Source organism: Garra rufa, chromosome 13 (assembly GCF_049309525.1).
Source record: "Garra rufa chromosome 13, GarRuf1.0, whole genome shotgun sequence".
Classification (NCBI taxonomy): domain Eukaryota; kingdom Metazoa; phylum Chordata; class Actinopteri; order Cypriniformes; family Cyprinidae; genus Garra; species Garra rufa.
Genome location: NC_133373.1, coordinates 31,422,015 through 31,444,464, shown reverse-complemented (window position 1 = coordinate 31,444,464; position 22,450 = coordinate 31,422,015). Strand labels below are relative to the sequence as shown.

The 22,450-nt window shown below is 36.5% G+C and overlaps 1 protein-coding gene across 1 annotated transcript in view; it reads right to left on the bottom strand.

The window, feature by feature from the left end:
- cdc42bpab (CDC42 binding protein kinase alpha (DMPK-like) b) overlaps positions 1-22,450 on the bottom strand; it is a 77,563-nt gene that overhangs the window by 15,286 nt on the left and 39,827 nt on the right. The window contains exons 6-25 of the mRNA XM_073852767.1: positions 19,658-19,751; positions 19,363-19,563; positions 18,180-18,428; positions 16,922-17,001; positions 16,234-16,394; positions 15,642-15,764; positions 15,381-15,514; positions 13,427-13,669; positions 13,154-13,264; positions 10,568-10,818; positions 10,067-10,172; positions 7,086-7,210; positions 6,774-6,879; positions 6,537-6,685; positions 6,176-6,267; positions 4,887-4,963; positions 3,564-3,602; positions 1,837-1,953; positions 1,460-1,540; positions 814-919 (exon numbers count right to left, since the gene is read on the bottom strand). Of these exons, the coding sequence (XP_073708868.1) occupies positions 814-919; positions 1,460-1,540; positions 1,837-1,953; positions 3,564-3,602; positions 4,887-4,963; positions 6,176-6,267; positions 6,537-6,685; positions 6,774-6,879; positions 7,086-7,210; positions 10,067-10,172; positions 10,568-10,818; positions 13,154-13,264; positions 13,427-13,669; positions 15,381-15,514; positions 15,642-15,764; positions 16,234-16,394; positions 16,922-17,001; positions 18,180-18,428; positions 19,363-19,563; positions 19,658-19,751 (2,645 nt within the window). The remainder of the gene's footprint in view (positions 1-813; positions 920-1,459; positions 1,541-1,836; positions 1,954-3,563; positions 3,603-4,886; positions 4,964-6,175; positions 6,268-6,536; positions 6,686-6,773; positions 6,880-7,085; positions 7,211-10,066; positions 10,173-10,567; positions 10,819-13,153; positions 13,265-13,426; positions 13,670-15,380; positions 15,515-15,641; positions 15,765-16,233; positions 16,395-16,921; positions 17,002-18,179; positions 18,429-19,362; positions 19,564-19,657; positions 19,752-22,450) is intronic.

The following is a 22,450-nucleotide window of genomic DNA, read 5'->3' as shown; positions in this document are numbered from 1 at the left end:
TAGTAGAAAAACCATTGGAGTTTTTTGTTATTTAAAAAATCCACATTATTTTATACATATTTTGGACTATGGGAGGTGCCATTATTTAGATTACGTCAAATCGTTTCACTCTGTGAGCTACTACCTGTTGCTATTTTTACCACAACACAACACAGAAAATAAAATACTGATATGATGACCACACTGGGGCTTTTGGTTTTAATTTTTAGTCGGGCAATGAGAAGTGAAGTATGTATTCACTGCTTTCCTAGTGATAACAGGAGAGGAAAAGCATAGAATAATGCCTGTGAATGAGTAAAACTTTCTAAAGACCTGCGTCTTTGTTCTCTCCACTTTAGCCCTGATGCCTTTGAGGCTTTTAGTAGACCACAGCTACTGAAAGAGCTTACAATTGGCAGAGACAAGAAACGCTAGATGCCATCCTGGCAGGATGTAAACATGCGACATCTGTCATGACACCGCAGCCACTGAAGGAGTTTCTCAGCATGGATTTCACTCGATATCCAGGGGCATTTAGACTCATTGTGGTGGGAAAAAAATCAATGGTACAGCATTTGGTTTAAGCCTACGCTTATATTGTGTTAATAATAGCAACAGGTAGCGCCAGTAGCTCACAGAGTTCAACTATTTAACATCATCGAAATAATGCCGCCCCCCATAGTCCAAAATATGTATAAAACAATGTGGATTTTTAAATAACTTAAATGTTTCATGGGCTTTCTGCTACACATTTCAGTAAGCGACATCATTTACGTTATATTAAGCCAAACAAGTCTTAACACCCGGGGTTCCCTTTCTCTTCTGGTGTCTCACCTTCACAGGTGCAGCCCTGACGGATAAGTCCCACCATCAGGGAGGTACACTGGGCACATTTGGTGGGAATGGTGAAGGACTTCACACTAAACTGGTGCGCCTTGGGCTGTAGAGCAGAGAACATCAGCATCAGCAATATATTTAAACAAACATTTTGGGTTAGTTCACCCAAAAATGAAAATTCTGTCATTAATTACTCATCCTGATGTTGTTGATGGAATCCAAGAGCTCTCTGACCCTCCATAGACAGCAATCATAAAATTATGATTGAACCACTGATGTCACATGGACTATTTTGTCGATGTTCTTCGTACCTTTCTGGGCCTTGAACGTGGAAAGACCCTTGCTGTCTATGGAGGGTCAGAGAGCTCTCGGATTTCATCAAAAATATCTTAATTTGTGTTCTGAAGACAAACGAAGGTCTTACGGTTTTAGAACAACATGAGGGTGAGTAATTAATAACAGAATTTTAATTTTTGGGTGAACTAACCCTTTAAGACAAATGTTAGAGAATTGAAGTATTGGACAAAATTCCTATAGCTTAAAACTTATTTTTGCTGGAAATTCATGAAAAATGGTTTATAATATTAAACGTAACAACAACAATAAACTACTATTAAACTATTGTTATGACATAAATCATTACCTTGGGTGATGAGTGTCCCAAGCTCCCATAGCCTGATCTGCCTGTTGGAGTCTGTAGGCTACGTGACGTGTGGTCAATCAACTAGAAGGAAGACACATAACACATGAGTACATTTTATTATTTAAACAGAGGTCATGGACTCAAAATGAAAAATCTGTCATCATTTTTTTCTTCTGTCAAACACAAAAACATTCATCTTAAATGCTAGATCCAGGCTGGATAAGTTAATTATATGGAAAAGTGTGGCCAGTACATCTGCTTTTGTACTTCACAGAAAAAAACAACAGCATATGAGTTTGTAATAACATGAGTGTGAGTAAACGTTAAAAGGATTTTTATTTCTAGGTGTACTATTCCTTTAGAACTCTAAAGGATACCTCAATAGGCTCCATGTCACTGGCGGTGGATGGGGAGCGTGAGCGGGATATTCGACGAGATCTTGAATCTTCATCTCGTGACGGAGTATTGGAGGGAGTGAAATCTGCCGAGTCAAGCTAAGAAACAAAAGATGGTAAATGTTTTTACAAAATGTGTCATGCGGCACAGACTGTGATACCAAAAGAATATGCCACCATGCAGAGCGAAACACACTCACAGCGGTACGTCAAGACCATGAAGCTTATACAATAATATTTTACTGGAATTACACCCTCTATGCAGAACAAAGCATGTGCACCCAGGCACCAAGCCAATGAATAAAGGCACAATACACCCACTACACAGAGACCACACACCAACTACACATGCAAGATGCAATGAAAGGCAGAAACAGCATGGAAAAAAACATATGGAAAACAATAAAGGGAAGCATGTACACAATTTATGAGGGGCTTACATTAAAGTGATCTGTAAAGGATTAGTTTACTCAAATGTGAAAATTCTGTCATTTGCTTACTATTATGTCTTTCCAAACCTGTAACAGTGCTGTTTAAAAATTGGAGGTTTTTTTTTTGTGTTTTAAAATTATCTCTGCAAAACGATTAATCGTGACTAATTGCATTCAAAATAAAAGTTTGTTTACATACTATATGTGTGTACTATGTATATTTATTATGTATATATAAATACACACACATACATGTATATATTAAGGAAAACTATGCTAGATTTATATATAAAATATTTAAATTTATATATAATATAAATTATATAAAAGTATATATACATACATATTTAAAAAAAAAAATATATATATATATATATATATACATATGTGTGTGTTTATACATACGGAATAAATATACACAGTACACACACATATACAGTAGTATGTAAACAAACTTTTATCTTGAATGCGATTAACCGCGATTAATCACGATTAATCGGTTGCAGCCCTATTTAAATATATATATATAATATATTTAAATAGGGCTGCAAACCGATTAATCGTGATTAATTGCTAATCTAATTTTATTTATATTTAATTTATTTTGTTGAAAACTGTAACTATTTTTGTGGAACCATGATATTTTTTTTCAGCATTCTTTCATTTCATTCTTTCAGAAAGTTTCAATGAACAACATTTGTTTAAAAATCTTTAAAACTTTTCTAAAACTTCTTTTTTAGAATTTTAACTATATTTAAAAGAAAAAGAAGAGAGTGAAAATTCTTCTTATTTTGTGCACCATGGAGGAAAATAAGGTTTGGATTGACATAAGGGTCAGTAAATGATGAAAAACTGTTCACTTTAAACAACTTATTTTAGTCTTTTTAATCTTTATACATGCGCAAAAGTTACAATTAGATCCAAATATCAAGCCAAGTAAATGAATTCTATATCTTGCCATTTACATGGGCTGTTAAAATATACCATGAAAGCACATAGTATGGAAAATAAACCACTAAGTTTAATTAACTAAACCCTGTCAATAACACGGTTTCTCTGATGTATACTAATATATAACACTTCAATCACATATTTACATTTCTCAAACACTTTTCAGATGCATTTAAGCATTGAAGTTTTTGTGCAATACAGATATCACCACAATCAAAGCTGCCACCCATGCAGTTTGCAAAACAGGCCGTCACAACCACAGAAAAAAAAAGACGGAGGGGGGGGGGGGGGATTTTACTGCGACACAAGGGCAAAAGCAGGTCTTACACGTCTGGTTTTGCTTCCGGGACCAAAAGAGGGTGACCGCTTCATATGGAAAGAGAAAAAAGATGAGAGGGGAGTCAAACTTTATGTACAATTGTCAGCTGGGTATGATCATGCCTGGCCTGGGACGGCAGGTTGGAGAATGGAGGGAAGGGAATGAGGGCGTGTAAGGACACGTCTAATCTGCGGTTGGATTTCTGGGCATAGTTTACATGCACAAAGGAATCACTTCACATCAAAGAACTCCAAGGAGTCACTAGACACTGGAGTGGATGTAGGATCAGATAAGGAAAATATAACCACAAACTATATTGTGAAATCCATTCAATATTGAATTTGATACAGAAATGTATGAATAATATAGATTAGTGTAGTGAAAAATGGCAGTTGTTACTCTTTATTTGTCTGTTCTATGTATTTTTATACTTATTTGAATGCTGTGCTATTAGCAACATGCTAATGCCAAACTGTATTAGAATCAATTGCAAGTTGAGTTTCCTTTGGTATTCTGGTATTAATCCTGTGGAAGCTTTACATGTCTGCTTTTAAAGGGATAGTTCACCTAAAAATTCTGTCATTAATTACCTTAATATCGTTCCAAATCCGTATGACCTTCGTTCGTCTTCATTCGTTTAAAGTCCAGAGGCAACAAGAACATTGACAAAATAGTCCATGTGACATTACGGTTCAACTGTAAGTTACGAGAATACTATTTGTGCGCAATAAAAATTAAATAACAATTGATTTTTTTAGGTTGAACCTCCAATGTCACATGGACTATTTTGTAGATGTTCTTGGTACCTCTCTGGACCTTGAACTATCTGTCTATGGAGGGTCAGAGTGCTCTCGGATTTCATCAAAAATATCTTAATTTGTGTTCCGAAGACGAACAAAGGTCTTATGGGTTTGGAACTATACAAAGGTGAGTAATTAATGACAGAGTTTTCATTTTTGCGTGAACTAACCCTTTAAATGTGTATAATGAACAATGCAAAAAGACGATCCACTACAACATGGCTGAAGAAGAACTTACATCTTCCCAAAATTCAACTAAAGAAGACGAAGAGGAAGAAAATGAGTCCTGATGGACAACAGAAATAGAAAACAAAACAATAACCACACACATTATGACAAGAGAAAAAAACTGAATAATAAAATTAATAAAACAGATCAGAATGTATCAGAAGAATACAGAAAACTTGTAAAAAAAATAAATAAATAAATAAATAAATAAATAAGAAAGATGAAAAAGATTACTTTGGAAACCAAAGTAAACTTCTCATGACAAGATGTTCTCATGAACAGCACCTGGGATCTCAAACTTACATCAAACTGATCCAGAGCAGAAGTGGGCGCATTGAGGAATGCCAAAAAGGAATTCTGGGAATCCTGATGCTTCACACCTACAAATGACAGAATCTTATTAAAACACAATTTTAAATCGCATCAAGTTTGACTGTAACATAGCCAGATCTGCTCTTTTAATGTGACACTGTGAAAAACAATGCTGAGAAGATTGGATATTTATTACCAGTGTTGTTATTGTTTTTGTGAATTGAAACAAACCTGATATAAAAGGAAATATCACTAGATAAAAAACTTAAACTTACAAAGCTCAAACAAAAATGAGTAGTGTTGCCTTGGCAATTAACTAAAATTAGTTTATGTACTAAAATAAAACAATACAAAAAAGTAGAAATTAATCAAACAAAAAATAAATAAATAAAAACTGCTAATATAAAAATAAATCATATACAAAAAATTACAAATATACTGTTGCCAAAATGATTAGAAAACTAGTATTTTCAGCAGCTAAAAATGGTCAGCTATTTCTATCTTTTGCTGTAGTGTGTCAGTAGGAAATATCAGTTCATATTTCCAAACATTCATTTTGCCATTAATTGTAATAATCCAGTGAGATTTCGGTCTAACAACAGCCAGTGCTCCACACAGAGATCTGATCTCATAATCATCCAGTGTGTCTGGAATGACAATAAGAAACAAAACAAACTGAGACAGACTAAATCCAGAAGAACTGTGGCAACGTCTCCAAGATGCTTCAAGAAACCTACCTGCAAAGCTACAATACTGCTAAAAGTTTTAGGCACAAAAACTGTAAAGTGAGGATGCTGTCAAAAATAATGTCATAAATATATTTTCTTCATCAATTAACTTCTATTAACTAAATTAAATCAACATTTGGTGTGACCATCCTTGGGTTTAAAGCAGCTTTTGTTCTAGGTGCACTTGCATATAGTTTTTCGGGTAGCTTTGCAGGTAGGTCTCTTGAAGCATCTTGGAGACGTTGCCACAGTTCTTCTAGATTTAGTCTGTCTCGGTTTCCACATTAAGACAGACTGGATGATGATGAGATCAGATCTCTGTGTGGAGCACTGGCTGTTGTCAGACTCCTTGTGCAAACAAAAATCTCACTGGATTATTACAATTAATTGTAAAATTAATGTTTGGAAATGCAAACTGATATTTCCTACTGACACACTACAGCAAAAGAGAAATAAATGACCTAAAACCATTTTTAGCTGGTGAAAATACTAGTGTTTTAATACTTTTGGCCACCACTGTATAAATAACACTAAAATAACATTGATTGCCACCTCTCCTCAGTCTCAGCTCCTCTGTCTCCTTCCTCAGCCTCTCAATTTCTGCAAGCAGCTCCTGGTTTCTACTTTCGGATTCTTGCAATTTGCTGTAAGACAAAAATAACGGACAGAAAACTGTGTCACTCTATTTAAATTCACCTCATTCTAAAAGAGAGTGTGAACAAAATAAGCTAAATTTAGCTTAACCTCAGCTGACCAACCCAAAAGAGAAGCGAATTTCAAAACTATTCACAAAAAGAGTGCTATGAATGTTCACTGAGCTGAAAAAAGACATTAGACTTCAAATGAAACCAGCAAACCAGATCTCTAGTTTCAGTAGAGTTGAACAGAACTATGGTGATATGTGGGGTCTTACCATTCTGTGGAAATGTTGGATGCTTTGACTTTGTTAAGCTCGTCCTGGATGGACTGTTTGGCTCTGATCTCGGCATCCAGCGCAGACTGCAGCTCCAGACGTGCAGACATGTCCAGCTTAGCAAAGCGCCTCATCTTCCACGGCATGTCCTAACAAAGCAAGAGAGAGACCCACCACATCAGAAGAAGAGGAAAATGAAAATGTGTTTTATCCTTATCTGCTGTGTGCATGTCTCACCGTTCCTCTGGCTCCCAAGCTGGTGTTCCTGAGCCCTTCAAGCTCCTCTGTCATTTTTGTGGCCAGAGCTTGGAGGTAACCACGAGCATCCTTCTCATCGCTCACCCTGCACAGATAAGCTTAGTTCAGCTTTACCTTGACATAAAGAACTGAAAGCCAAAAACTGCAACTGCATTCAAGTGATGAATGGCCAAATGATCTGCACCATCTAGATCCGCATAGCCATGCAGACATGTGTAAAGGTCATCATAACCATGTGTCTTTCTCTGCAAGTGTGATGTCACATGGCTGCAGGTAGGGGTCTCCACTCACCACTGGATGATCTCAGTGATCTGGGCCTCCCAATGGGCAACGCTCTCCTTCTTATCAGCCAACTCTCTCATCTCCTCCTCCAGCTGCCTGTGACTACTGCTGAGCTGCTCATACAAAGAGGTCAGCTGAAAAGAGAAAAAGAGACAGAAGAGTAAAGATGGGAGGAAGCACACGGATGGCAGTTGGGCTGATATGACAGTTGTTAAAGGGCTAGTTCACCCAAAAATGAAAATGACCCCATGATTTACTGACACTCAAGCCATCTTAGGTGTATATGACTTTCTTCTTTCAGACGAATACAATCGGAATTATATTAAAAATGCCCTGGCTCTTCCAAGCTTAGTAAGTGTAGCGTGAGCTACTTGGAAGAGCCAGGACATTGTTTAATATAACTCCAATTGTATTCATCTAATAATAAAGTCATATACACCTAGGATGGCTTGAGGATGAGTAAATAATGGGGTAATTTTCATTTTTGGGTGAACTATCCCTTTAAGGTGGTTGTTAGCATGTTGCTACCAATGTTGTTATTGTGAACTAAATCTAAAAACAACAAAAAAATTAATTTAATAATTATAATATAATTGAAAAAAGCTAAAATAAAATATAAATATTAGATATGCATTATAAATCATAAAATCATAAATATTATTTTTTATTATACTACTACACTTTTATATATTATTTAATAAAAAATAAACTTTAAAAACTAAGCTTGTACTAAAATGACTACAAATCACAAAAACAAAAATAAAGTTAATAAAAAAAGAAAGAAAAATGAATAAAAAAGCACAAAATTAAAATGTACACTTATGATATATAAAAAACCTAAATAGTACAACTAAAAAAGACATTTATTGGGTCAAAATTATTTGATTTTTATGCCAAAAATCATTAAGATATTAAGTAAAGATCATGTTCCATGAAGATATTTTGTAAATTTACTACTGTAAATATATCAAAACTAGGGGTGGGCATAGATTAATTTTTTTAATCTAGATTAATCTAGATTAAATCTTGGAATTAATCTAGATTAATCTAGATTAAAATGGCTAATTTGAGTTCTGCTGAAGGCATTCAGAATATGTGTGCTACCCAAATAATGACTAAAAGTAAGTCTTTGAGAATGGATCATAAAGCTCATAAAGCTGTTCTATGATAATTTGTTGATGAAAATAAATTATGTTCAATTAGATGTACTTGTGTTTACTAACTAACTAACAATGAAATTATTTTTTCTACCTATTAGATTGTGTTTTTTTTAACGTCAACACCTACCCAGCCCATTACATGTTACACCGTACTTTTATTTTGACAGGTTGCCGTGACGTTTCTGTGTCATACAGTATGATATGATGCTAGTTTTCTCAAATAAAACGGTAAAAGTGACACTCACAGCAGTTTTGGAGATTGAGTTTATCTGTTCATGTGAGATGAAAATGCCAAAAATTACCGGGAGCGTCACGTGTGTTTCAGTATGCGTGTAGTAAAAGCTCGTCTCCGCCATGCATACATACAGCTAGGCAAACGGAACATATCGGATTCATATTAAAACGGTCTTTTTGCATTTCAGTTTTCACATACACTAGTCCATATCGCGATTTGAATTAAGTGACTGACCAACATCTGATTTATGAATCCAAAAAACGACGAATTTACGTGGCATTTCGCGCTATAGTAGATTCGGTTTTCATGAATGGAGGACGACGCGATCCTGTCTGTGTTTTGGTGGAGGAGACTTAAACGCGTGACCATATTCGGTATACATTAGCGTTAAACTATCAAGGTGAAAGTCATCATAGCTTGCGTAGTTTAGACCCAGCTCCCAACCCAAATATGAGAATAGATTAACGGCGATATTTTTTTTATCGCACGATAAGAGTTTCGCGTTAACGCAGCACGTTAACGCCGATAACGGCCCACCACTAATCAAAACCTAATTTTTGATTAGTAATATGCATTGCTAAGAACTTCATTTGGACAACTTTAAAGGCAATTTTCTCAATATTTTGATTTCTCATCCCAGTATTGTCATTTATTCAGCTTTCAGTTGATGTATAAATCTCAGTTAAAGAAATTTGACCCTTATGACTAGGTTTTGTGGCCCTGGGTCACATATATACTTTGCATGCCAGTAGTATGAAAAAAATACTATGGCTACTGTCAGCTGTTTGGTTAAAAACATTCTTTAAAATTTCTTTTGCGTTCAACAGAAGATAGAAATTCATACAGGCCTGGAACAATTTGAGGGTGACTAAATAATTCTAATTTATTAAATTTTCATTATCCCTTTAAGTATCAATCTAAGGCATTTTCCTCTCATTTTATTATCTGATCAATTGGAAAGATAATAGCGCAGTTTGTCATTTATCCCAGATCAACTTTACTAGCTTTTATTGGTACTTTATTCTGTACGAAAGTGAACGTTGTACGAAAGACAGGAAGCAAACATAATATGTTACTGCAGTGCTCTTTAATAGGAATGTGAATTTATTCAGGCATTTCACATCCTGGTTCGATCCCTTCCAAATGCCATCATTCTTGCTTATGTTTCTAAATCTCATCCAATCTGGCATTTGACACGACAGCTCTGGCCGGCTGCGCTATTGTTTTAAACTGTCTTTGTGTTCTGGGTTTCCAGGTATTTTTACGAAATGAATAATGCTTAATATCCATGCCACCAAAAATAAGAAGCTCTTTCAAATCTGATATGTCCAAACGTGCAGAATTATGTGACTGGCTGATTCCGATTTTACCCCGCAGTCCAAAGTAAACAGTGGCTGAGCCAAGAAGCAATTTTATTTAAGCGTGTGTGGTTACGATCTCTCTCTAGGAATGTTAGCAGATTTGGGGAAAGAGTGCCAGAAGGGAAGGGGGGAATTTCAGGGGTTTGATGTATACTTTTTGTGATGAAAGAGACACAGGCTAATGAATATCTTGAGCATTGGCACATGTGTTTTGGAAAGCGATAGAGATCTTACTTTCTCCACTTCACTCGCAAGCTTCTTGTTCTCATCTGTCAGATGGGCCCTCTCCCTCTCGTGCTTCTGCTTGTACTCCATCTCAAACTCCTCTCGCTCGGTTTGGCTGTCACAAACACAACAATGAACATAATGAAGTTCACAGTACAGCTGCATTCTGCTACCATGAAAATATAATGTAAAGAAACAAATCTACAAGGGTTACATTGGTGGCCCAACAAGCTGGTGGTCTCATTATAACCATGGGCCATTCACAGACCATAGTTCTTATATTCAGATTTCAGATTTATGCCTCTGAAACAAACTGTGGTGATTCAGATTGACTCCTTCTGTCTAAGTGGGCGACAGACTAGAAAAGCTGTAAATATCTGCCTATATGCAAAGGCTGAGTGTGCCAGCAGCTGTACAATTACCTGATGCCTTCACTGAGAATAAGAGAGATGGAAAGAATGTGTTTTGAAGCTGCACAAAAAACCTGCTCATGTTTAGTCACACATGTACCTTTCTCTGCGTGTTTTCTCCAGTTTGTCTTTGAGCATGAGAATCTCTTTCTGAAGTGTGAGATGTTGACCCTCAGTATCATGTAGCTCCTTCTTGAGGCCCTTCAGCTCGCTGCTATGGAGAGTCTCTCGGCGACACAACTCCTCCTCGTACTGCACGTTCTTCTTCTCTAGCTCTGCCCGTATGCGCATCAGTTCCTGCTGTTGGTCTGAGCTCGCTGCTGCGTGAGGCGGCCCAGCCTGTTTCAATTGCTGTGGGAGGATCAAGACATATGTTAGTATAAAGTGGAAGAAAGGACTGAGAGAATAAGAGAAATAAAGAAAAATAGGAGCAAACTAAATCTAAATAGGGAGGCAGTGCCTCCTCAAAATATTTGATGAGAAAATATTATACTACAAAAACAAAACAATGCCAATATTACAAAATATAACATTAAAACGTGTATAAATCACTCGTTTTACTAAAGAAACATTGTCCAACAGAGACACCAGTGGGTAAAGTTACAACAAGAGTCCGCATCTCTCTCGTTTCCCCTGAGCCCATTGAGTTTTAACAGACTCCCTAAAGCAGGCTGTGAGTTTGGTGGGGGGTAATTGATAATGAATTGTGGAATGAGAGGAGGCAATGCCTCCATCGCGATATGATCGAATATGACTGGTTATGTTCAGCTGTGCTTGTGTAACGAGGACTTTGGGAAGCGTGTAAGATCCAGATGCAAGCTTTATTTAACACAGCGTAGTCAAGACAGGCAGGGTCGATCTCCAAACAAACAGAAACACGAAGGCAAGACAAAAGCGTAATCCAGTAATCAGGCAGAATGTCAAAATCCAGTGAGCAGTCCAAAAGTAACAAATAAACAAGGCTATGAAACTAAGACAAACTATGGCAATGGCAAAATAACTGACTATGACAATGAAACAAAACTATGACTATGAAACAAAACCGTGAAAATAACAAAACAAGGCAAGGAAATCTGAAAAACGCTTAGTAGAGTCCGCACAGCAAAACAATACTTCACGGGGCCTGTTTGGTGTAGGCCTCCTTAAATGGCCACCAAACAGGATGTTACCCATGAAGCAGCAGAGGGAGCGAGAGCAGTCAGTGCATGGGTGAAGGCTCCCTCTGCTGGTGTGGCGTTACAGCTTGGTTCATGTGATAAATCCCGCCTCTTGTGTTTGAGCACATTCCACTTTGCGAATCAGTTTGAATGTACAACAATATAATAGCGTTAATGAGAGGACTAATTTAAAAAGGTGAGTAAACAACTCACACACTTATATAACCACTTTGTTACATCAAAATAAGACTTGAAATGGCCAGAAAACAGTAAAGAGTTTTATTGAGTAATCTCTGCATTGGTGACCAATATTTACCAAGCTTTGATGACTGACGATCTTTAAAATTAAAAAAATAGTTAAAAGTTAACTATTTAAAAGAATAGCTGAACATAAGTTAACAAAAAAATATATTGTTTAAATTGTTACTGCCTTAAGTTATTATTTTGGAATAAATGCAAAATGCTTAAAAACACTAACTTGATAAGATTCATACTTGGCTTTAATAAATAGAATATTGATTATATTGAACGTAATGTAAAAATATAAAATATATATATTTTTTTATGATAGTGTAAGTAATGTTTATTTAACCAAGAAAATGTGACTGGGACATGAATTTACATTTGATTAAAGGGGTGAAACCAAAATCACCTTGATCTTTTGACGTATAAGTGGTCATTGTGTAAAACATCCTGTCAGAACTCAAGCTTTTGTTGTTAGTCTAAAAACAGCTTATATTGAATGCAGTCTGTCAAAATGACAGGTTTTGGAATGTTCCTATGTATGATGTAATAGGTAGATTAAGCACCGCCTCCACAGAAGAAGATCAACATCGCTGCCTGTTTAACCCCGCCCACCGATTCATGCAAAATGTATACCAGAGAGGCGAACGCAGGTCTACGCAGAAACCAAACAATAAAGATGGCTCTGAAAACAACAGGACGCTCTGCAGTGCCAATTTGTGGGAAAAAACAGTCTTCGCATTGCCTTCCTTCTGATCCAGTCAGAAGTTACAGATCACGTCAGTAAGAACTCGTCCTTTGTTTACTTAATTTTACCACAGATTCGTTGACAGTTACTCATAGCGTCAGTGACGCAACACATGTTCCTTTATCTCAGGGAACCGAGGTTACATCAGTAGCCGAAGTGGCAGAATTTGACGTGAAATTTTCAAAAAGATTGAAACTAAAAGACAAAAGTGTAAGTAACTGTTTTCATTACGTGGTCACTATTGCTTTGTCTCTTCTTACAGATTGTTTGATATGTACTGAGTTTTTTATTTGTTTTAAACCTAAATCACAGCGGCGTCCATCTCTGAGGAATGAATGTACACTGTTAGTGTTAATTTTTGAGTCTACAATCTGCCATGTCTATTCAAACAGAGCATTCTGCTAAGGGGGGTTAAAAACTGGCCAGAAAACAGCCTATTTTTTGATGTAAAAATCTTGATGACATTATAAGTGGACCTCGTACAAAGTAAAAAACAAAGGCAGTTCATGACCCCTTTAATGTACTAGTGCATTGTCACCTTCATCCCTTCCAGCTCATCCTCCAACTGTCTGCTGTACTGTTCAGTTCTCTCTCGTAGTTTCCTCTCTTTCTGGGCTTCAGCTGCCTGCTCCTCAGCCTGGGCCTCCAACTGAGAGGAAAACACCACAAACATGAAATACACAGCCAACAAATCCACAAATACGATACCACTGATGATTGCTGGGGCACTGCATCAAAATTACAACCATGTTGGCTTTGCTTATATAAAGGGGTCAAACACTGGTAAGTTTCCGTAAGTTAATGCATATACCTCTTTGCGCATTCTCTCAGCTTTGCGGATCTCTAGTCGTAGAGCCTCTAGTTTCTGTGATACTCCTTCCATCTCCTCCTCCTTGTCTCTGAACTGTCGGCTCAGCCGCTGCTTATGTGAACGCAGATCGCTCAGCTGCTCGTTCAGCTCAGAGAACTCCTTTATGGCCATCTTCTTTTGACTGTGAGCCTCCTTTAGCTCCTTCCCCTGAGCCTTTACCTTCTCTGCCAAGTCCAGCAGCTCCTTCACATATTCATTACAGAATCAAAGTTAACATAACTTAAGGCTGGAATGCACTACACAACTTTTGTCCAGATTTTTGTCCCGATTTGAGTCAACACTAGCTATTGAAAGTCACAGTGAATCTGCAGATTTTGTGCAGTCAGAGTTGATAAATTTCATAGAAAAACATATTTTGTGTATTGTGGACAAACTTTAGACTATTATTCCATCCAGTCAGAGGATATCAAATATGTTGGACATTTTGAGTCGATTTGTGAACACATATGTGACCCTGGACCACAAAACCAGTCTTAAATAGCATGGGTATATATGGGTTTATTGTAGTAATAGCCAAAAATACGTTGTATGGGTCAAAATTATAGATTTTTATTTTATGCCAAAAATCATTAGGATAGTAAGTAAAGATCATGTTCCATAAAAATATTATGGACATTTCCATAATTTTTGATTAATAATATGCATTGCTAAGAACTTTTGGACAATTTTAAAGGTAATTTTATCAAAATGTAGATTTTTTTTGCACCCTCAAATTCCAATATCTCAGCCAAATGGTGTCCTATCCTAACAAACCATACATCAATGGAAAGCTTATTTATTTAATTTCAGAATATATGTCTGGTTTTGTGGTCCAGGGTCACATATTGTTTCCATTTGTTAGGTGTCTTGTAAGCAATGTGATACATTTCTGTGCTAATTTGTTGTGTTGATCCTTATTTTGTATATGATTCCCAGCTTTTCTCTGTCACAATTTACAAAGTTGATCCCTAGTGTTTTAAAAGACATTCAGATTTGAAAAGTCGTGCAATGTATTCCAGCCTTTACTCTCTATGATTATCTATTTACTAGTCATTGAGCTAAAGAGTAATCTGTTAAATGGCACAGTTAAAGATTAGTCAGCTCATGTCGCTGTTGTCATTATACTACGCCAGGAGTCACAAACAAGGGAACCAGTTAGTCATTTATGACAATTACCCTGAAGAAAAAAAAAAAAAAACTAGACCAGCTTTAAGTGGTTAGCTGGTCTTCCAGTCTAGAAAAGCTGTCCTGTGATGGTTTTAGAAGAGCTTTGGCCATTTTGTAGCTGATCAGTTGAGGTCAAAAGTTTACATCCCCCATTCAGTATCTGCAAAATGTTAATTATTTTACCAAAATATATATGTTGTTTATTTAGGACTGACCTGAATAAGATTTTACATAAAATATGTTTACATATAGCCCACAAGAGAAAATAATAGTTGAATTTATACAAAATGACCCCTTGAATCCTAATAGCCTACTGTGTTGTTACCTGAATGGTCAACAGCTGTGTCTTTTTGTTTAGTGATAGTTGTTCATGAGTCCTTTGTTTGTCCTGAACAGTTAAACTGCTCGCTGTTCTTCAGAAAAATCCTTCAGGTCCCACAAATTCTTTGGTTTTCCAGCATTTTTGTGTATTTGAACCCTTTCCAAAAATGAGATCCATCTTTTCCCACTGAGGACAACTGAGGGACTCATATGCAACTATTAAAGAAGGTTTACACGCTCACTGATGCTCCAGAAGGAAAAACCATGCATTAAGAGCCGGGGGTGGAAACTTTTGACCTCAACTGTAAATAACCATATTCCAAACATCTTGAGCTAGTTGACTAGCTTCAGCACCTTAGACTGGTGTAGAAAGCTAGCTAACCGTATGATCTTTTACCTATTTCTTAAAATAAAACGGAATATGTACCTTGTGCAGATCATCTTTTTCTTGCAAGGTGCTCTTCAGTTGTTTCTCTAAGCTCCTGATGACCTTAGACGAGTCTTCCAGGTCTCTTCGAACTGTGCTGGCCTCTTCCAACTGCTGTTCCAGTTGCCCAGACTCTGACATGGCGAAACATTATAGAGTCTTTGTCTAGAGATGTCACTACACTCAATGGGTAATCAATAGAGTACAATAAAGACCCAACACCCTGACTGTGTGCATTCTAACCCAATATCGAGCTCTCACCTGCTATCTGTTTCTTTAGGATGTCAATCTCACTCTTTAAACTCCTTATCTCTACTTCTTTATTGGCATTCACTGGGGCGTCCGAATCAGGGTACTGCAGTGCCTGCACTGTTTGCGTGGATTCTAAGGGGAAAAGGATGTTTCAAGAGAGACAGAAAGATGAAATGTGACCCTGGGCCACAAAAACAGTCGGGTAAAGAAGCACGGGTATATTTGTAGCAATTGCCAATAATACATTGTATGGGTCAAAATTATCAGTTTTTCTTTTATGCCAAAAATGATTAGGATATTAAATAAAGCTCATGTTTCATGAAGATATTTTGCACATTTCCTACCGTATATATATTAAATCTTAATTGTTGATTAGTAATATGCATTGCTAAAAACTTAATTTGGACTACTTTAAAGGTGATTTTTTTTGCACCCTCAGATTCCAGATTTTCGAATAGTTGTACCTCAGCAAAATATTGTCCTATCTTAACAAATCAATGGAAAGCTTATTTATTTCTGCTTACAGATGATGTATAAATCTCAATTTCAAAAAATTTAGGGGCACAAATATGATTTAGTGTGGATGTGTTAGTGCCCTCACCTTGGAGTTTACGGGTAAGTTCGGTCTTCTCCTGCTCTAGACGTCGGATCCTCCTCTCGTAGGCCTCAGAGGCCAGGCTCTCCTCCAGGCTTCGCTGAAGATCAGCGTCTACCTGTGGTGGTCCCATGGACTCCCGCAGACACCCTCGATCTGATATTGTGCTAAAGAACCACATCACACAAGAAACATTTCAAATTTTGTGAAACGCAGAATAAATCAAATTGCTAAAGTGCACTTCAACCTACACTACTGTACAAAAGTTTGGGGCTCGTTTTTAATGTTTCTGAAATGTCTCACCAAGGCTATTTGATTTGATTTAATTTATTTGATTAAAAATACAATAAAAAACAGTAATAATATTGCAATTTTAAATAATTTTTCTCTATTTTTATATATTTTAAATGATAATTTATTCCTGTAATGGCAAAGCGGAATTTTCAGCAGCCATTACTTGAGTTTCCTGTCACATGATCCTTAAGAAATCATTCTAATATACTGATTTGGTGCTCAAGAAACATTATCCATGTTAAAAATGCCTGTGCTGTTCAGTATTTTTCTGGAAACTGTTTTTTAAGGATTCTTTGATGAATAGAAATTTTAAAAGAACAAAAGAAATCTTTTGTAACAATGTAACTGTCATATTTTTTACATATTTAAAAAAGGCATGATGAATAAATATCTGACTCACCATTTGCTTGTGTAGGTGAAGCCTACGAATGGGAGATGGTGTCCACAAAATGCTGTGTGGGAAGGTGGGGGCAATGTCTCCTAAAATATTTCAGAAAAACAATCCAAGACTCAAGCAACCATTAAAATCATCTAGTTCTGTATAGTGTCATATTTAAAGGAATAGTAACCTTAAAATGAAAATTCTGTCATTAATTACTTATTCTCATGTTGTTCCAAACCTGGAAGAGCTTTGTTAATCTTCGAAATACAAATTAAGATATTTCGGATGAAATCCAAAAGCTTTCTGAGCCTGTATAGACAGCAATGGAACTGACATGTTCAAGACTAACATGGAAGAGAAGAAATGGTTAAATAAAGTCATTATTTTTGAACATGTCAGTTCGGTTGCTGTCTATGGAGGGTCAGAAAGCTCTTGAATTTCTTCAAAAATATCTTAATTTGTGTTCCGATAAACCAGTGTTGTTTTCGTCAACGATGACGAAATCATTTCGTTGACGCCACTTTTTTTTCATGACGATAACGAGACGATGACGTTGACGAGACGAGAATAGACGAAAATGTTAGTGGGTGGTCCGTCAGACGTTTAAAATGCATGACATTTCCGCTTATTGTGCATGCCAATTAAAACTTAAAAAGTATCTGACGCTATGGCAAGCCGTTTTAGCGTTAAATACTCTTTGCTATACTAGTATGGCAAGCTGTTTTAGCATTCCATCCTTGTTTGTCTTTTATGTTCTAAAACATTCCTTCATTATTGTAATTATTGGTGAAAATAGTCGATCCGGAAGCTCACATTGTGTTGAACTATAGATCTGCTATTTTCAGAACTTATAAGTGACACTACCCAACAGCAAAATACTTACTGACCTACATTAATTTGTTAAAAGACTACTTTTTTCCCCTTTTTTTTTTGACTAAAACTAGATTAAAACCTTTTTGACTTTTCGTCAACTAAAACTAGACTAAAACCTTTTTGACTTTTCGTCGACTAAAATTGGACTAAAACTATCACATATAGAAGTGACTAAAATTTGACTAAAACTAAGAAGCATTTTAGTCCAAAAGACTAAGACTAAATCTAAGATAAACAAAGGTCTTGCGGGTTTGAAACAACAAGAGAGTGAGTGATAATTTTTGGGTAAACTATCCCTTTAAGACGAAAAGTGTCTCTGCAAAAATCTATCAACCCAACATTAAGGCATTTGTGTGGAATAAACACATCAGCTCCAGGATAAAAAAATAAATTATATGCATACACAGTTTTTGAGGCAATCGTCATCCACGTCAAAATTGGAGGTGTCAGTGGGGCTGCTGACTTCGGGGATGTAGGGGGCTTCACATGTGCGGATGTTGTCCCAGTCGATGCCCATGAAAAAGGGGTGCTGTTTGAAGTCCTCGATTCCATTCTGGCCTATCCGGTGTTCTCTGCTGCAGATCAGCCGCCGTATAAGATCCTTAGCCTCCTCAGACACATCTGTCACCTGAAGTGGGAACTGGAAGCGCTCCTGAGAACAAATGAGTTCAAATATACTCGAGTGGTGCGCATCAAAACTCTCACAAATATCTCTGCCTATCTACGCTAGTTACAGTGGTCCCACACAAAACTAAATGAACCTTGATGAATAGGTGAATTTTTACCTCATTGTTAGGTTGAGATGACTAATCCAGAATAAAATAGTGAGGAAAAGACAAAAAGAATTTTTAATTCAGACCTTCTACAATCCACTCATGACTTTTTCTTTTAAACCAAGTAAGAGACACAAACTATGGAAACCTGTTTCTGCCACTGAATAACAAATATCAAAAGGTAATTGCGACTTCTTATCTCACAATTTTTTTTTTCAAGACTTTATACTCAGAATTGCGTGATACAAACTCGCAATTCTAACTTTTTTCGTAGAATTGCAAGAATTGCGAGTAAAAAGTCAGAATTGTGAGATACAAACTCGCATTTGCGAGAAAAAAGTCAGAATTGTGAGTTTTTATCATGCAATTCTAAGAAAACAGTCAAAATTGTGAGACAAAAAGTCACGATAACTTTTTTTATTTTTTTATTCAGTGGCGGAAACGACCGTCCATAACAAACAAATTACCCTGGTAAACTAAAAAAGGAACAGGTTATCTAGAAATTAAGCTACTCTACTGCAAACAGACTTCAGAGGATGACCTCCATAGTTAGAGGTGAAATGTGTAATTTCTGCATCACTAGCAACACAAAATGGAACTGCATAAATAACACTTGTTTTCCTGAAGAAGATAATGTTTTGAGACTATTCGGAGGAATCAACCAATGAATGGCTTGCATATAGTTGCATATAGAATGTACAGTATTTTACCACTGACAAATTACACATTTCACTTATAAATACACACTGGAAATAACAACACTGTCAAATTCTTGTGGCACAGAATCATACGTTGACCTATGATGCAACTAACCTTATGATTCATGATCTTTCCATAGGTCTCCACCAGTGATTCAGCATAAAAGGGCGTCTCTCCGTACAGCATCTCGTACATGCACACACCCAGAGACCACCAGTCACACTCCGGCCCGTACTTTCCCTTCCCATCCTCCATAGCCTGCAAGATCTCTGGAGAGATGTAGTCCGGGGTGCCAACTGCAACAGAGGACTGGACCTAAGAAAAAACAGGTACAAGACAGGAAATTATAATACAAGGCTTACTAAACAAGAAATTTGCTTGACAATTCAGGACTGAAGATCAAACTCACCGTCCCATCTTCCATGAGCTTGAGGCAGGAGCCAAAGTCAGCCAGCCGGATGTGACCGTTCATGTCCATCAGGATATTATCTGGCTTAATATCCCTGATTATACATAAAACAACAAAAAAGTATTACATAGTGTCATGTTAAATGAACATGGGAATCTTTATTTTCTTTCACAATTTTGAGTTTATATCACGCAATTCTGACTTTATAACTCCCAGTTGTGAGAAAAGTCGGAATTACAAGACAAAAAGTCAGAATTGTGAGATACAAACTCGCATTATCGAGAAAAAAGTCTAAATTGCAAGTTTTTATCTTGCCATTCTGACTTTATTTCTCGCTATTTTGAGTTTATTCCACACAATTCTGACTTTATATCTCGCAATTGCGATTTTTATCTTGCAATTCTGATTTTATTTCTCACAATTTTGAGTTTATATCACGCAATTCTGACTTTATAACTCCCAGTTGTGAGAAAAGTCGGAATTACAAGACAAAAAGTCAGAATTGTGAGATACAAACTCGCATTAGCGAGAAAAAGTCTGAATTGCGAGTTTTTATCTTGCAATTCTGACTTTATTTCTCACAATTTTGAGTTTATATCACGCAATTCTGACTTTATAACTCGCAATTGTGAGTTTATTTCTCACAATTCTGAGAAAAGTTGGAATTGCAAGAAAAAAAGTCAGAATTGTGAGATTTGCGAGAAAAAAGCCTGAATTGCGAGTTTTTATCTTGCAATTCTGACTTTATTTCTCGCTATTTTGAGTTGTTTCCACACAATTCTGACTTTATTTCTCACAACTTTTAGTTTATATCACGTAATTCTGACTTTATAACTCGCAATTGTGAGAAAAGTTGGAACTGCAAGACAAAAAGTCAGAATTGTGAGATACAAACTCGCATTTGCGAGAAAAAAGTCTGAATTATGAGTTATCTTGCAATTCTGACTTTATTTCTTACATTTTTGAGTTTATATCACGTAATTCTGATTTTAAAACTGGCAATTGTGAGAAAAGTTGGAATTGCAGGACAAAAAGTCAGAATTGTGAGATACAAACTCGCATTTGCGAGAAAAAAGTCTGAATTATGAGTTTTTATCTTGCAATTCTGACTTTATTTCTCACAATTTTGAGTTTATATCACGGAATTCTGACTTTATAACTCGCAATTGTGAGTTTATATCTCACAATTCTGAGAAAAGTCAGAATTGCAAGAACAAAAATCAGAATCGTCAGACACAAACTCGCATTTGCGAGAAAAATGTCTGAATTGCGAGTTTTTATCTTGCAATTCTGACTTAATTTCTCGCAATTTTGAGTTTATTCCACAAAATTCTGACGTTATATCTTGCAATTGCGAGTTTATATCTCACAATTTTGATAAAAGTCAGAATTGTGAGATACAAACCATGGTGTGTGTGTATATATATTAACTGACCAAGGGCTTAATGGGGGTCAAAGGTCATGTACACGTGTTAACAAACTATTGCCATATTACACTTCGAATTACAGCACAATTGTGCCAGATTTCTAAAATGTCCTACATGTTTCATCCACTATCTGTTTAAGACATCTAAGTTTATCTATATCAATAAATCACACAACTGTCCTGTGGCTGGCACAAGTACAGTGATGGCTGTCGTAAAAGAGATAAGCAAAACTTTGAAGGACACGTGCACGCTATCTCCCTCAAATGGCCGGGGGATTTATCCACGTCAGCACATCATTAATCATAACAGCTCATAAACCCCAAAACTCAGCACTACTAACGTTTTTGTTGCACTTTACAGCCAATGTCTCAAATGAGAACATTACAAGCTCATACTGTGTGTGTGTGTGTGTGTGTGTGTGTGTGTGTGTGTGTGTGTGTGTGTGTGTGTGTGTGTGTGTGTGTGTGTGTGTGTGTGTGTGTGTGTGTGTGTGTGCGTGTGCACCTGGTATTCATCACGTTGTGGACACCAAATGCTAGTATACTGAGTACCAGGAGATTTAGTGTACAAGCACATTTTTTCCAGAAGTGCTGATTATTAATTGTCAGCAACATGCAAGATATGAAGATATATATGTGTGCGTGTGTGAGGTGAGAGGCAGGCAGCCACCCCCTGCTGTCAGGCAGTTGAATAGAGAGCCAAAATGAACCATGTATGAGGGCTTTAACACAGAGAGGTCTGTCTGAGATTGTGTGAGGAACTCAGTGGGTGGTGGAACTCTTTTCATAATGGCTTGACCTCATCCACACCGAATAATGAAGCAATATTGTAGTCAAAACTACAATGTTTATAATATACAGCACTCCTGTTTTGGGTGTCATGTTTCGTGAGTAATTTAACGGTAATAAAACCAACCACAATTTTTGTCTCCAGAAACATCTAGTCCAGGGGTTTTCAAACCTGTCCTGGAGCCTCCCCTGCCCTGCACATTTTGTATGTCTCCCTTATTAGGCACACCCAATTCAGGTCTTGCAGTCTCTACTAATGAGCTGATGATTTGAATCAGGTGTATTAGATGAGAGAGACAAGCAAAATGTGCAGGGCAGGGGAGGCTCCAGGACAGGTTTGAAAACCCCTGATCTAGTCTAAATGATTTATAAACACAAGAAGATTTGATTACAAATGTATTGAATTTAATTATTTTATTTTACATACACTGCCAAAAAAGAAAAGAAGTTTCTTATGCTCATCAAGGCTGCATTTGTTTGATTAAAAATAGAGGAAAAAAATGTAATATCGTGAAATATTATTACAATGTAAAATAATCTTTTTCTATTTTAATATACATTAAAATCAAATGTATTCC